Source organism: Quercus suber, unplaced genomic scaffold (genome assembly GCF_002906115.3).
Source record: "Quercus suber isolate HL8 unplaced genomic scaffold, Cork oak 2.0 scaffold_641, whole genome shotgun sequence".
Classification (NCBI taxonomy): Eukaryota; Viridiplantae; Streptophyta; class Magnoliopsida; order Fagales; family Fagaceae; genus Quercus; species Quercus suber.
The window spans coordinates 286,958-303,790 of record NW_027070082.1 but is presented as its reverse complement, the minus strand read 5'-3'; the positions used below and the strand labels follow the sequence as shown (position 1 = coordinate 303,790).

Here is a 16,833-nt window from a genome sequence, read left to right as displayed (position 1 = left end):
ATTTATATTGATGTTGTTTTATAATTGAGCTAGTAAGTTATGTTTGGTGTCCGTTTGGTGCCAACTTATTTAACTTTTTGCTAATTATTATTTTTTTACTAAAAATTGACTATATATATATATATATTTGCATTTTAAAAATTTTTCATTAACAAAATAAGCTAAAACTAAACAATAGCTATTGCAAGATTATATGGTGTTCAAGTTTCGTACGAGCTTGTCTCGAGTTGACCTAAAATGCAAAAGACAACCCTAAAAGGAAAAGCTAACATTAACAAACATAAACAAGCTATTCATCAATTCAAATAAAAAGTGTTCTAATTGGCAAAGAGCCGAAGGCTCATCACTCTCTCTTTTTTCCCTTCAATACTATTTGGGCCTCTTAGAGGCCTTTCAAAAACCCATTTTTGAGGTCCAAAACCCAAGAAATAAACAATAAACGGCACGTCGTTTATCCATCGAAAACACAGGGGAAAAAAAAAAAAACAAAACGATTAAATAAATAAAGCTTCATTTGCAGAGAAGAACAGACATGAGAGTGAGAGTGAGAGATGAAACCAAGCGGAGAAGAAGAGCGAGGTCAGCTCCGGGCCCACAAAAATATCCACGTGAAGCTAATGCTGACGTCACTCTCGGCCATGGCTGCCGAGACCTCGACCTTCCCAATCGACCTCACCAAGACCAGGCTTCAGCTCGAGTCGAGGTCGAGGTCGAGGACCAACGCGTTCCGAGTCGCCTCGGAGATCGTTCGGGAGCAAGGTCCGCTAGGGCTCTACAAGGGCTTGTCCCCAGCGATTCTCAGACACCTCCTCTACACTCCCATTCGGATCGTAGCTTACGAGAATCTCAGGAATGCGGTGGTCTCCGCTGACGGGGGTGGTGGTGGTGGTGGTTCGCTTTCTCTCTCTGCCAAGGCTCTCGCCGGCGGTTTCTCCGGAGTCATCGCTCAGGTAAAAGCCTCAGCTTTTTTATTTTATTATTTATTTATCCAAAATTATGGTTGAATTTTTATTTTATAGTTTAGACTGTACACATATTATATTAGTAAAGAACTTGCACACTAAATATATAATAATAATAATAATAATAATAATAATAATAAAGATTTATTTTTTGTAGTTAAGAATAAGATATAATATTATAAACCTATGGTGATCGAGACAGTACCAACATGAAAAAAAAAAAAAAAAAAAAAAAAAAAAAAAAAAAAAAAAACAAAACAAAAAAACTCAAATGTATACATATATTAACACTCAAAGCTGCAAGTGATTAGTGGTTAGAGAAATGTGTGTAATGGGAATGGGACGCCCTTTGAAGGTGCTAATTAAGAAGTTACAGGAATAGATTTTTTGTTAAGAAGAAAATTGAAGAAAACTCAGTTCAAGTCTCCTAAGTTACTCTCCATAGTGAACATTTCCATTTACTAATATTGTTATGTAAGAGATGAGGAACTAAGAATAAGTCATAGGAACACCAAATAATTGCTACAATTGACCCACTGCTATTCAACAGACAATATTTGTTAAAATCCTACAGGGTTGCTTATTATAAATGTATGCCTTAATGAACATTTACCATGATTACAGACAATCAACCCTGCATTGTATATATTGATCGAGTTGGTATTTAGGGTCCTCTGTTAGTGTTAGACAGTTGTTTTTTTTTTTTTTTTGGTGCTTCTTCAGTTAAGCATTACATCTTCTCTGAAAACCAGAAAATTATTCCCGGCATCATTTTAGTATATAGCTGATAGTCATGGAGTTCCTACTTATGGATAAGAAAGAATCATCCTGCATTCCTTCTAGTTTGACGAGTAAATCTTAAGCTATTCATTGGTTCCATAGAGGATATCAACTGGCTAAAGGAAGCACGGACATGGGTACAACAAGGTGACAAGAGCAATTTCTGAAAAATTATAGTACGACACCGGTATGACATGGGTACGGCACTCTACATGGCACTCTACATGAAGTGTCTGTGCTTCCCAAAAGCCTTGGCCTGATTAAGGGGGCAGTATATGATCTTCGATCTCATTTTCCTCTTACAGAATATAATACTTCTTTATACTTATATATATATATATATATATATTATGCTTCTTCACCCCTCCATAGGAATCTACTTTTGTTGAGGCACTGGCAAAGAATATAGATTATTGGTTTCGTCATTATTGAGCCTGCTTATATCTTCTGCTTCATCTGGTCACCGGAACTTTGGGATTTTAGGCACCTTTAAAAGTTTAGTGATATTTTTAGTAGCCAAATGATATTAATTCCTGCAACAGATATTAATTTAACAATAAAAATATTTTGATTTATTTGTTAATGCATGACATCTTGGTTTGATGAGTAATGTCAGTTCTCTATTTGCCATTAGTAGTGCAGGTAGTGGCAAGCCCTGCTGATCTTGTTAAGGTGAGGATGCAAGCAGATGGCCGTTTGGTGAGCCAAGGTCTCCAACCTAGATATTCAGGCCCTCTTGATGCTTTAAACAAGATTGTGCGCACAGAAGGTTTTGGAGGACTTTGGAAAGGAGTTTTCCCAAATGTACAAAGAGCATTTTTGGTGAATATGGGAGAATTAGCGTGCTATGATCATGCAAAACGTTTTGTTATTCAAAATCAAATAGCTAATGACAATATCTATGCCCACACCTTGGCCTCTATTATGTCAGGTCTTTCAGCAACTACTTTGAGTTGTCCAGCTGATGTGGTAAAGACAAGAATGATGAACCAGGCAGCGGGAAAAGAAGGGAAGATTATTTACAACAGTTCTTATGATTGTCTAGTGAAGACTGTTAGAATTGAAGGATTAAGAGCACTATGGAAGGGGTTCTTTCCAACATGGGCAAGGCTTGGTCCATGGCAATTTGTGTTTTGGGTCTCTTATGAGAAACTCCGACAAATTGCAGGGCTCTCTTCCTTCTGATAAATTATTTGATCAGCGCTCACCTTGCAACTGTTAAGATCTCCTAAATTAGAGCCATTGATAAGCACCTTTTCAAGCTTCACAGATGGCAAATCAATTACCCTCTTGCATGCAATGATTCATATATCTGTTGCATTGGATTGTTATTGGCGTGAGTAAAAGAGTGGCACACATTATATAAGTGCCATAGAAAGGCCTAGTCTTTTGCCCATTTTAAACTATTCTGAGTTTTGATTCTCAGCATGTAATAAACATTCAGCTGGTGACAACTGATATTAAGTGACATTCATGTATTGAAGATCAGATTTGCATGCAGACACCACCTTTTAGTGGCAGGTCCATTTACTGAATTGTATTTGGAAATTTTGCTTGGAATGCTCAAAGGCATTTTACAATCCTAAATGTCTTTATAGAGTTTTATTTATTAACTAGAAATGTATTTACTCTACACAAATGTCTTTTAGATGGCGTTTGATTTGGAAATCTAATATATTCTCTTGTATTTAGGTTCCAGAGGATGTTATACAATTCTTGGGAATACAAAGATGCTCGCAATTGATTTTATAAAGAATATGATAAGATTTTTTAAGTATATAAGATTCTCATTGTCTTATTCCCAAGAATTTTGAAGGGATTTTTGTTCTCAAACTACTCATTTAGAATATAAACTTGAAATATCTCAAGAAAAATTAATAATACTATTTATCTCAAGAAACAAAAAACAAAACAAAACAAAAGCTAAGACATAGCATAAACACTTTGTATTGTATTTAGGTGAGGCAGAGGGAGTAGTCAGGTGTGGAAGGGAGCATAAACATGAACATGATACTATCAATATAGCACAAATAGAATTTTCGAAAACTCTGGAATGTGGACACAAGACAAGTATTCCATACGCATTCAAAGGAATTCAAAAGTCTGCTTATTATAAAGTTTTATGGGCATCTAGATTTCCTTTAATTATTTGCAACCAAAGAATGTTTAGAAACTCAAAAGATGACATAGAACCAATTTCATGTCTGCGTCAACTCTCAAATGGCAATCAAAATGTTTAGCCTGTGTTCGGTGATTCTACTAGAGCCCTGATTGAGAATCGATGATTGATTAATAATAGAAGCCTTGCCTTGCCTTATGCCTGCATTTTTTTTTCCAAAGATACATTAGAATTTGAAACTATTACATATACTCAATTATATTTCTTTCTATCATCGGATCAAAACATTAATAGATTTCTTTTATGTGTAGATGGAATTCAAATCCATTATTTGGCAACAAGAGATTTTATTAGTTAAATTAATTGAAACTACTACTTTGTCATATGCTAATTATTATTGCACATGCTGAGTTATACATTAACGTATACACTCCAACTAAAACCGTGTTTTAAAAACACGATTTCAATTTCAAATGTGAAATTATGAAATTGTGTTTTGAAAATGTGATATCACAATTATAATTGAAATCGTGTTTTCAAAACATACTTTTAGCCGTATATCCCATACGCAATATCTAACTATTACCACTCTTTGCCGACAACTCTTGGTTGTTTCTACAGATGGCAATCCATTCATAAGTGGCAAACATATTAGATTTTTCCTTACTGTAAATTAAGGCAATTTATGTTTCAGATGATCAGCTACCTTCCACAATTCAATTTCTCCTTGAAGTTGCTTGTTAATTCCTGGTTCCCACAGATGTTTAAGACTCTATTGTCTGATTGGAACTGGACCAGACTCTGAGCCCATTTGCTTGCCCCAGCTACTTTAAAGTGGGCTGGTTTTCAGCTTCAAGGCGATTAGGTTAGCCAGCTGGTTGATAGTTGGGGGTTGAGCTCCCTTGATTGCATCCATATAATGATAGGCTGATAGAAAACTTTATGCCTGTTTAATATTCTAGTTATGGAACAACCATTGTTACTTCTCTTTCCCATCTGATATCATTGTGCACTACTAGTATATGTTAGAGATTGATGAAGGTAACTTAACTTCCCCACCAAATTTGTTTGCAGTTTAGTATTTAGTAAATGTAATCCATAAATGGTTTCTAACTATACCAATTTATTGTGCAAATCTGGATGCTCACAAGTCAACCCTAAAACTCATGGAACCATCATAATATATGTGATTGCCATTTTTCCTCTTATTATGAAATATTATAAGTAAGCTACTCTTTAGAATTACCATATTATTACAACTTTATTTTAAAAAATAGTATCACAACTCAAAAAAAAACACAGGTTACGTCTACCTCAAAAAGATTAGCCAATTACATTTAAGGCTTTAATCACTTATATCATTTTCCTAATAAATGCCAGATATGAAACTTGGCACATACAACACAACACACTAATAAAACCCAATCCAATCAAATTTCTATCAGCCTATCATTACATGGACCCTTAAGTCTAGCTAACCAATGAACTGGCCTAATTTGTTTCTGAAGTTCTTGCGGCTTTGTTTATCAAAAGCTCTAAATATGCATATAAAATATAATAGCCATTCCACCTTGTTATACCTGACACAAGAAAGATTCCTACATATCTCAGACTCACTGAATGACATGTACAATTGGACCCTACGAAATTACAGATCACTTATAAATGTAGCCACGTACGACACTTTCTCCAAAAAAAGATTTACCAGCTTTCAAATGAATCCCCTAATCTCTCCAAAACAACTCTGAGTCTTGAGTAGACCAAACGAAGAAAAAGTTCTGTGTGTTGTTACAAAATAGTGAAAATACTGTTTTTTTTTTTTTTAATTTAATTTTTTTATAATCAAATAGTGAAAATAGTGAAACACTTGTTTCCCATCGAACAAACATAAGTGGATGCTTTTCACAAAGTACTCTAGCTTTTTTATATATTTTGGAGGATATGTCATAAAAGTACTGTATTAAAGGCTTATCATAGTTGGTTGCTAAATTGCTAATACGTAACAGACTAACAGGATATGTCAAAACCAAAATAATAAAGGACAATGCCGAAAGGTAAAACAGTTGTGCATAAATTTCATTGGGGTCCCAACTCCCAAGGAATAATGAAGTGATTAAAAAATAACAAATGTACACTTAAGATTTATTTAGATACCATTTATTTTGTTTTAAATTAAAAATTAAAAATATTGTAGTAAAATAATTTTTAAATGTGTGAATAATGCTATAAGACCAATTTTTAATAAAAATTTTGTTAAAAAAAATTTATAAGTCCCGTGAATAATACACGAAACCTACTGAAAAACTACAACAGCCACAGAATGACAAAAACGTGCTTAAAAAATATAAAAAAAGGAAAACGCCAAAAAACGCTGAGGCTGATAAACATCAGCTATACCCAAACGTACTTAGTTGGTAGAGCTGAGAATACGTCTCCAACCACAATTCAATATGGATGTGACAGTATCTGCTCGAAATAACTCTCCAATTTAACGTAGAGGTACTCTCTTCTTGCTGCAACACTTTGCTTATAACGTCATTTGCCAGCTTATTTTCCAATAATAACTAAGATACTACAACCCAAAAAAAAAAAAAAAAAACTCAGGATATTGAGAAATAGAAAGTTGAAATCCTTCCTGTTTGTTTCACATAATGGAACGGTACTACTCCACAAAATAACCAATGAAATAGGGCTTTACTTTGCTAGCTTCAAGATATATGCATACAAGTAGCTTTCCCAAACTGTATGAGAAAAGAATTATCTCTATTTGAATTTAATCATTTTCAATATTAAAATTAAATATTATAAATCTAAAAGTATATCTATGTCACATTATTTAAAACTTCAAGAAATAAAACTGTGAAATGGACACGATCCTTCAATGAAGTGGATAATGTTCTACGAGGATGATATAGTTTTTTTTTTTGATATGTAAGTTTTGCTTTGAAAATGACAGAAAATTGATATATACAAACTAGTGACATCCGCTTTACAAGATGTAATCTCTGACCAATTATGCTATAGTCCTTGAACTTGAGGATAATATATCCGTAGAAAACCTATTTCCTCTTAAATAAAATGGTACTTATAAATGGATACATATTGGTATTTAGATCATAAGAGCATATTATGTAAATGAAAACAGGGAAATAAGATTCAGAAGTTGACTTGCAAAAAACCCTTAACGAAGTCATGCTCTCATGCTAATCCGTTTAAGGTGGGTTTGGGGACTTATATATATGCTTCATAAATTTCATCTACCCCTCTCTTCTTAATAGTTAACTAATTAATTATGGAGAAAATTAAAAAAGCAACAACCTGTTCCAAGACACAGTTACTTCTAATAAAAACATTGCCTTGCCACCACCTTCCTTACGCGTCCTGATATGAATGGCAACCTCCCATATATATATATATATATATATATGTTCCAAAAAAAAAATAGCTACATATTTTAGGTTTTTTTTTTTTTTTTTTTTTTTTTTGGGGGGGGGGGGGTTCATGAGAATAGCCCTCTTTTTATTTTTGCAAGTGAAACACATAAATGATATCAAATTTAGATTTTAATTAGCAGGCTTTAATTAGCTCAACATTTTTTAACAAAATCAATGAGCAATGGTATGCATGTTAAGGAATTACATAAACAAAATTTTAGGGATAATATGACAATGAGCAATGGTATGCATGCTAAGGAATTACTGGGTTGTATTTATAGTACATATTATGTATTAATAATGGAAGTACATTACAAAATTGTATAACAAATGCTTGCATGTGCATGCAGGGGCGGAGCAATAGCAAGGCCTCCCCCACCCCCCAAATTTTAAAAATTCTTTTATATTATGTATAAGTATTAAAAAATTTAAATATTTTGCTACAAAAATAGAATTTCCCCCAGATATTTAAGTTAGTTCAACGATACTCTTAAAAACTAATAAAATTTGTCAATCGGTCTAGTAGTTATAGAAACAAGATAGTTTTTGTTTTCTCAAATTCATTTTTTGTACATGTTTAATATCAAACTAGACAATTTTCTTATATTAATTGGAGTTTAAAAGATGATAAATTCCTCTAAAAAATTATCTTGCGAATATACATATGTTAAAATTGTTAATTATATATATACTATATACTTATAAATTATGATCTACTCTATTATCAAAATATTAATGTTTATCAGGAGCGGCTTGATGCATTTAGGGGCCTTAGAAAAAAATTGATTATCTTATTTTATATGCAAAATTACTAATAATTATAATTAGCATGAACCATGTAGAATTTTTTTTTGAAAGTTTATAAACACAAAAAAATTGACTAAACTTTTTATATTTGTTGATGTGGTAGATTGATAGTAGTAAGTAAAAGAGTAATATTAGTAGTAGACCTAAATAAGAACTAGTAAAAATTTGCTAACTTAACTATTGTGAAAAATGTAGCACTTTTTTTTTTTTTAAGAAGTGCTACAATCACAATATTTTTTCACAACAAATATTAAGTATCTGTTTGGCAAAAATTATTTTTGCCAACTTATTTTACTATTCAGCTTATTTTTGCTACTATTTATGGGTCTCACTATAGTATTTCAGCTAATTTTTACTTTTATCTACTGTATTTTCAGTAAAAAATTTTCAGTTTCAGCAAAATAAGCGAATTACAAACAGACCCTAAGTGTTAGGTTGCTTCTTGTTCTCTATTTGAACCCATCACTAAAATTATTTTTTTGCTATCAATAATAGTCTGTAACAACTTACTATTTAAGATTTGTTGTAAAAGTGTTGTGAAAAATATTGTGGACGTAGAATTTTTTTTTTTCATTTTATAAAAAAATTACTTTATTTATTAGTTAATATTTCGGCTTAATTAAGATAAAATTTAGAGGCTTTTTTTTTACTTGGGTTTTAGGCAACTGCAACAATGGTTTATACCATTGAGCCAGCACTGATGTTTACATATGTGTATGATGATTTATCTTCATTCGTGAATACTATATATTATTATCAAAGTTTGACCCCAAATAAAAAATTCTAACTCAGGTCCTGCGTAATTGTATAAACCATAAAGTTTTAGAATACAACGCATCTGACTCAAAAATAGAAAAGAAAAGAATACAGAGCATCGTGACCTCATGGTAATTAAATGCCTGAATTTAATTTCAGTTTTTAAGACGTATAACTAAGCAAGCTGGGAATTTGTACGACACTAGTTACTGTGAGGCACAAGGATGTATTATCTACTGTCTCCTATTTCCTTTTCTTTTTATGATGCAACTGTTTTTTTATTTTATTTCAGACAATTGTAAATGTGAGCTTGGTTTTTCCCTTTTGATAACAGGAGGAAAAAGTAACTTTGGCCAGAACTCCCTAAATTTTTGCCTCCAATGTCATCGTTAACCCATTTAATAGCTTGCCAAAGGGGATCTCACTGAGTGACCAGAGAACAATAAATAAACTTAATTTTAACAAATAAAAACAAATTAAAGTCCCTCGTGAAGCAAACGTGGGCGATACAATACCACAAACCGAAGGTTCCCTACTCACTAGTCAGTATTCTCTCTGAGGGTCTGTTTGGTGGGTTAGTTTGAGTAATATTGTTTGGGTGTTTTTAATATACATGTGAGTGAAAAAGTGTGTAATGTTATTTAAAATGTGTAGTTTGTGTTTGAGAAGGGCTGCCAAACAGGCCACAGTGTCTAAAAAATCCCTCTTGAAAAATTTATGATTAACAGTAGTACTATTTGCTTTAATTAAAGAAAAGATTAAAAAAAAGGGTTTCAATGCATTATTCATGTAGAGTAGATTTTGGGACCAAGTTCCCAACTGCCAAATGGGGTAATATGAATCACATATATATATATATATTTATATTATATATATATATATATTTTTTTTTTTTATACAAGAACATATATTTATATATCTGTATTCATTATTTTATGTTTTGATGTCTAAAAGTTTTTTTTTTTTTCCTTTTTCTTTTTTGAGTATTTGATGTCTTAAATTAAAAGTTAAAACATTGTTGGGTTTGAAAATAATTTAACAACCATCGCGCACTCTTGGTGTGATAGTCACTTCACAAATATGTTCTTGTGAGATAGAAGGTAGACAAAGGCCTGAGTTTAAGTTTTTAGGAGAAAGTTTCATATACATATACACAAATTGATTACGCTAGAGTAGAATTTATGCCTTGGATCAAAAAGAAAATCACTAAACAGTTTATATTAGTATGAGTTTAATTAAACATAATAGGATTGAAAATTACTCATCTTTTTATTTGAAAGATAAATATTAATTAAATGATGTCTTGTTAAAATTTTTAAGTAGACAAACAAAATTGATTGAAAAGCAAGTAATAATTTTTAAAGTACGCAGACATATCTAACCTTAATAGTTTATTATAAAATATATATTAAATAAGATTATATCCTTAAATAATTTTAAAAAATAATTTGATAGCTAGTTACAACAATCAGTGGAAGAGAAAGAATTTAAACTCAGTTTCTCCTTATAAAGTAGATTAAGTTATACTACTAGGAGAATTCACAGCTGGGTTTGTAAAACAAAACCTATTGACAGAGTTTTCAAATATTGGAATCTACTCTTTATAATCACTTAAATTATTTATGTGGAAATATATATATATATATATTTTTTTTTTGGTGATGAGGAGATAATGTATTTGTGAGATGGAAATGGTCCAAGACTTTCTTTATTTTATAAATAATTATTCAAGTATTGCAAAAACTATGAAAACATCATTACTATGGGGAGAGAAAACCCTATAGAGATATCCACGATTATATCCCAAGATATTCTTTCTAAAAAATTATGGATCATGCTAACGAGTGTCGTTAGAGCATTGGTTAACAATCCATTTTAGGAAAGTTTTAACACAATTTTTATGAGAAATTAAAAAAAAAAATTATCAAAACATTAATTGCTTTTCTTTCATTTCCCATAAAATTTTTATTTAAATAGATTATTAATTAATACACTAAGGGCACGTTTGGTAGAGTGTAATAGGCACTGTAATGTAATAGTTATTCCTATGGTTTAGCTATTCAATAGTTTGGTTATGTTTTTATTATAGGGAATAGTCATTCCTTATGAATAACAATTCTTTAAAATGAGGAATAACTATTCCTCTCTAAAAAGGTTGTAATAGCTATTCCTTAGTAGATGTAATAATTTCTAACATTAATATATTTCCAAATAAATAAACTTTCCACATCCACCTAACAATTATGGAAATAAAAATCATCAAAAAATAAATCATCTCTCTAAAATTTAAAATATATTATTTTCTAGGAAATATATTTGTATGAATGAGATATTTCCTAAAATAGATCATAAGTTTTATTATAATGTCACAACTCACAACCAAACTAATGAATAGGTTTAGTTATTCCATTACAACACATTTTATTCCTGGTAATAAAGATTACCATTCCTGTTGTAATCCACATTCAGTGTACCAAACGTACCCTAAGGCATTCATTAGTATTTCCCAAAAATTATATATATCCCAAGATATTGGAAAGCCCTGCACATGAAATTTAATTCATTCTTTAAATGGAGTACAATTACTCCACACGTTTGGCCTCACCAGTAATTATTGATACATTGGGGCTGAATAAAGAATTTTTTTTTTAATTTTAATTTTAGTTTTAATTTTAAAGAGAGTTTTAATTTATGATGTTCACTAGCTACTGATGATAGCTTTTTATTATCAGACTAAAACATCAATCGGTTTTTTGTGTAAGCGGAGATTAAACTCCAAATTTCTTATTCATTCACCAGAGAATTTACCAATTGAGTTAATTAGAATCCATCTAAATAAAGCATTTTGATTATTTATTAAGTCTTTCATTTTGAGTTAGCTTCTTATTTTCACTTTATGAGATCCTGACCAAACTCTTTCTTTCTTTATATTCATTTTTGTTAATTTGTTATTAGTGTTTTTCTTTTTAAGACAAAAAGTAAGAATCTTTTGTGATAATCATACTTTATTGCCTAATTTTTTTTTTTTTATATTTTATATTTTTATAATTCAATAACTAGGAGCAAGAATTTGAATCCTGAAAATCTGGATTCTTGGAGGTGTCAGTTAAAATGATAAGTAGTACGAATTAGTATAACCGGTCTTACACAAATAATTTGAACCTTAAATGTCCATGTTGCTAAATAATAATAAGATTAACTAGTGCTTTTACAATTGATTTTCACACTATGGATCACTAATTATTATTATATTTTTATTTGTTTATGATGTTCTATGATTATCAATTTATCAGCTCTAAGACCACTGAAAGTATTTAACAAACATGTAAAATGCCAATTTATATAAAATTTTTTATTTCTTTTTAATTTTAAAATTTTCCCTCAAAAAAAGAACTATATATATTATATCTATTTTTCTCAAAAGTATTAAAAAAAAAAAAAAACCTATTTACAACTACAACCTGTTTTTTTTTTTTTTTTTTTTGTTGATAAACTCAGTTTTTTTTTTTTTTTTCGGTGAAACAGTGAATCCTTGCACTAAAACAGTTGGCATTTTGGTACAATTGGTACTATGGTTCATCAATCTTGATCATGATGATGTTAACTTCAAGTACGTGCAACTTTTACTAAGGTTTCATCATTCTGTTATTTTACATTGATTTTTTTTAAACAACAAATTTACTACTAGAAAAAAATATATATACAAATATTCAAAAGAATAAATTCCAAAAATTTTGCTCATGATTGCCAATAAAATTTAAACTTCACCTAATTTTTAACCTCTTTTTGTTAATAAATATGTTTCCTATATTTTCTCTCCTCTCTTGTAGGTAATTATCTGCATACATGTTTACAAAGTATGTATTCACTTCTTTTTTCTTTTTCTTTTTTAATTTGAAATAAAAATTTTACTTCTAGTTTAATCTAATTGTATATGTGTGTGAAAATCAATTTTAAAGACTTGAACCCCAGCTCTTACTCTCCTACTTCACAAAAACTTGTACTTGTGAAATGATCATCACACTAAGAGTGTGTGCCTGGTGTGGTTACTTTCATGTTATAAACAAATCTAGAACTTCTCCTATTGTTAATCGTTTTTTTTTTTTTTTTTAAGAAATAGTGTATGAATATATGAATATATGTTGATTTATAAACAGCGAAGAATCCACACAGTTGTTGGACCAAATTTGTCGAGAAATAAAGGAATCCATTGAAGGATTTTGTCAAGGGCATTAATGAGAACATCGACATCCTAGGGATCTGCTGAAATTGAAGGATTTTGTCGAGGGAAACCTATGGCTATTGGCTATATATGATTCTTTGATAATAATAATAAAAACTAGTAAAATTCAGGCAACCATATTCATGTCCTTGTTTCCCGATAGATCAACAAAAAAATTTGCTTTCAAAGTCCTTCTCCAATCTATGTCAATGTGAAGCACCTTTCAGTCTTAAAAACATTTATTTATCCTATATGTTCATCCAGTTACCGTATCCAACTATGAAGAATCACCTGAATTAGACACCGTCACGTTTATACTCAATTATTCTAGGTTTTGAGAGCATGCATAGTTTCAAAGGAAGTTCACACTTTACTTGACAAGCACTATATTTATTAATTAAAAGTGAAAAAAATAATAAAAGAGGATCAAAAAAGTAATATTAAATTATTAATGAGTGCCCTCACCCTGAGTATGAATCAAGGAATAATAAATATTAGATTATAAGGAATAATGCATACTTTTCAAAAGAAAAATATAGACAGTAAATCATTGATAAACACATAAATTTATTGCATTTTGTGTGCTCACTTTATTTTTCAAAACCTGTATAAAAAAACATTGTTTAATAAAGTAGTAAATACTATATATCATAATTTGTGGTCTTGTCCTTATGGTACTTGTAGAAAGTTACACAAGCCATTTTGGATATATAACATCAAGAGATTCAAAAGAAAAATAAAGGAAAATGTTTTTTGTTGAGTTTTGTACACCTTGGTGTGATTTATACATTATGATCATTTTGGCCTTAAAATTTTGGTTTCATTAGTATAATTATTATCAGAACCATTTTGGAGGCAGTTATGGCATACTGGCTTCATTTGACAAATGCAGTGCTTAAAATCACCAACCACCCAAACTTCTAGGTGGTTTTTTAACTGTAATGATATAAATACATTTCCTTTATATTGAATTTAGAGCATTTATCATTGTCAAATTAAATATGAATTGCAGCACTTTCAGCTCATATTTAACCTCAACTTCTCAACTCTTAATTAATTTGTATAGGGACCACAGCTGTCACTCAAGATAAATGCATCTCATCATAGCATACTATTTTTTTTATAAGCCTCATCGTATCATACTATTAACATAAATTTGTACACACATATATGTTCTTTTTTTCACCTAAAAAGAAAAAAATTAATCATTATATTTCTTTTTATAAACAAAACATCTTGAAGCCATACTGTCAATAGATATTATATTTCGGAAAATGTTAACAGATGTCTTAAAGACATTGGTTTAGAAAATATTTGTAGAATTTTTTTTATGAAAAAATAAAAAATAATTGATTTTTCGTCTTTTATATTTTTCAGGGTAAATTACCTCTCTAAATTTTGGAGTTTTTGGATTTTATATTCTAAAATTTCAGAATTTGGATTTTACACCTTAACATTTCAAAATTTGAATTTTGCTCTCTAAATTTTATGAGTTTTTGGATTTTATTCTCTAAAGTTTGAGGATGTTTGGATTTTACATTCTCAAATTTTAGAGAGTAAATTTCAAATTCTGAAACTTTAGCATGTAAAATCTAAACATCCTAAACATTAGGGATATAAATATAATTTGTAATTTATTATATTTCTCATGAAAGTAGTATCAAAATTTTTCTAAAATAATCTATTAACAAATATTTTAAACACACCTGTTAACCGGCCCTCAAATTTTTGCTGATAAATTGTAATGCAGAGTAGCATGCATGCACCATGGTGGACTCAACTTTTGCTGCAGACGGAGGCATTATAAATGACAGTAAATAGAAATCAGAAACGCCCTCATGAAATAATCATAAACAATCGATCTGTCAATTTTCTCTGTCAAAAAAAGTAACGTCTAGTAAGAATTTCAGGTGTTTACTTATTATAAGCCGAGAAGAAAATGCAGGACAACAATATTTCAGCGTCGGTGGGCATGCATTTGCTCATTTCATTAATTGTAACGTGCTTCACGTTTTTATTATTTTTACTGAATGAAAAGGGTAAAGGCTGACCAACCGTACGTGGTGAATTATATTTATTTATTTACGTGTGATCACCATAGCTATTTACATAATAGGAATCAATGCTTTTAGTTAATTTACTAAAATTAACTAAGGGAAAAGTTAACGGAGGGTCTAAGAGTATAAAATTAGAAAATTTAGAAAAAAAAAATTATGCAAAAAGAAAAAATGAAATAATATTTTTAACAGTTTTTTATATTTCATGTTAAAGTGGTATTAAAATATTTCTAAAATTATTTATTAATAATTGTCTGGATTTGTTAATAACAGGACCCACTAACTAAATATAAGATTAGAGTGGACATATTGAAGAAATGATTAATCTTCCTATTAATATTGTAGGGACTGAGTTTGAGCACTTCTACTATTGAGTAAGTGGATTCAAGCCCAGCTAGCCCAATACAATGAATTTGTAAAGAGTGAGTTCAAGAACTAGGCCCCAGCAGGCGGGCAGTGGGAGGTGAAGCGTTCGCCACCATTCGCCACCGTCAAACGTCAGCGGATCAAGATCGTCCTCCAAGATCTGTCCTCGGCACCGATCTGAGGAGCTTGACAGCGGTCTCTTCTGGGGGAATCATCCCGCCTTGCCTCATCTATATCTTCCCCTTATATAGTCACTTTCTCTAACCTCTTTCTTCCACTTGTTGATCATCCATGCCCCCTCCTCCTGACTGTCCGTCCTATTAGCCGCTTTACCAACCCTTCTGTGAGTTGCGGTGACCAAGACAGCCTTATTCAGAGGTCACATCACTATTAATGTGGCCAGGGGGTTAGGTGAACGCACTTAATGTGGAGGTGACAATTCATCCTAAACTTGCTCTTCCACCGAGCTACCATGGCTAAAGTGTTGGGCTCGGTTGGCCGAGGACAGGGTCGACCTCGACAGGATTCCTAGCGATTTAGGCTTTCATACTTTTCCCTCGGGCCTTCCTTCCTCCTCGGCATGGGCCTTGGGCTAGATATAAAATGGACCGGGGTTGCCAAGTTCTTAGGCCCCACAAATATATTTGGGAAAACAATTTTCCCCCAATTTTTGCCTTTTATGTGTAGATGTTTGTTTACATATGTGTATTTATTTTTTAGGGTCATCTTAGTGTTGGCTAATTTCATGTCAAAAGTTTTAATGCAATCATAATAATTTCTATGTATTCATTGTAATTGGGTTGAGTGTAAAACTAAAAGATGTCAAGAGTTGTTTAATATGTTGTACAAAGAATTTTGCTTGACATTGACTTAACAATCAAGTCGATAAAAAAAGTTGGATTAACGTTCCCCAAATAGTTGGGTCAATTGAGATCATCAATGTGGCCTTCTAGAGGAGTTCGACTGACCTTTGCCTAACAATTAGATCGACCAAACTTTTGTAGAAAGCCACCAACCTAGGCTTTTACAAAGGCTTTTTGTAGCAACTTAATCCTCAAACCCTACACGTATTTAAACAAGGTTTTGTAACCCTAATTTAGATAAGAGGAAGACAACCACAAAGCTAAGAGAGACTAGATATGAACATTCCTAGAGTCTTTCTACCTTTTCTATCAAATATCCATTAAGAGGTTTTTTTTTTTTATTCCATACACCAAGATCCAAAAAAATATTGGACATTTGTTGAAATTACAAAACTTTCATCTCAATGCAACTATGGAATTAAGATCTTCAAGAGGTTATTGGAATCGGTTCGAGGTTTTAGTCATGA

At 31.0% G+C, this 16,833-nt stretch overlaps 1 protein-coding gene across 1 annotated transcript; it reads left to right on the top strand.

Annotated features, from left to right (window-relative positions):
- The first annotated feature begins 313 nt into the window (after positions 1–313).
- LOC112005574 (mitochondrial uncoupling protein 3) lies at positions 314–3,272 on the top strand. The gene is made up of 2 exons (XM_024037862.2): positions 314–950; positions 2,385–3,272. The coding sequence occupies exons 1-2, from the start codon at positions 552–554 to the stop codon at positions 2,925–2,927; spliced, it is 942 nt and encodes a 313-aa protein (XP_023893630.1). The 5' UTR covers positions 314–551; the 3' UTR covers positions 2,928–3,272.
- Positions 3,273–16,833: the final 13,561 nt, after the last annotated feature.

What these genes read in the sequence shown, in the direction of transcription:
- LOC112005574 (XM_024037862.2), top strand. Translation starts at nt 552, where the DNA reads ATGAAACCAAGCGGAGAAGAAGAGCGAGGTCAGCTCCGGGCCCACAAA. An exon ending in TCTCCGGAGTCATCGCTCAG is followed by an intron (nt 951 to 2,384) that starts GTAAAAGCCTCA and finishes TTAGTAGTGCAG; the next exon opens with GTAGTGGCAAGCCCTGCTGA.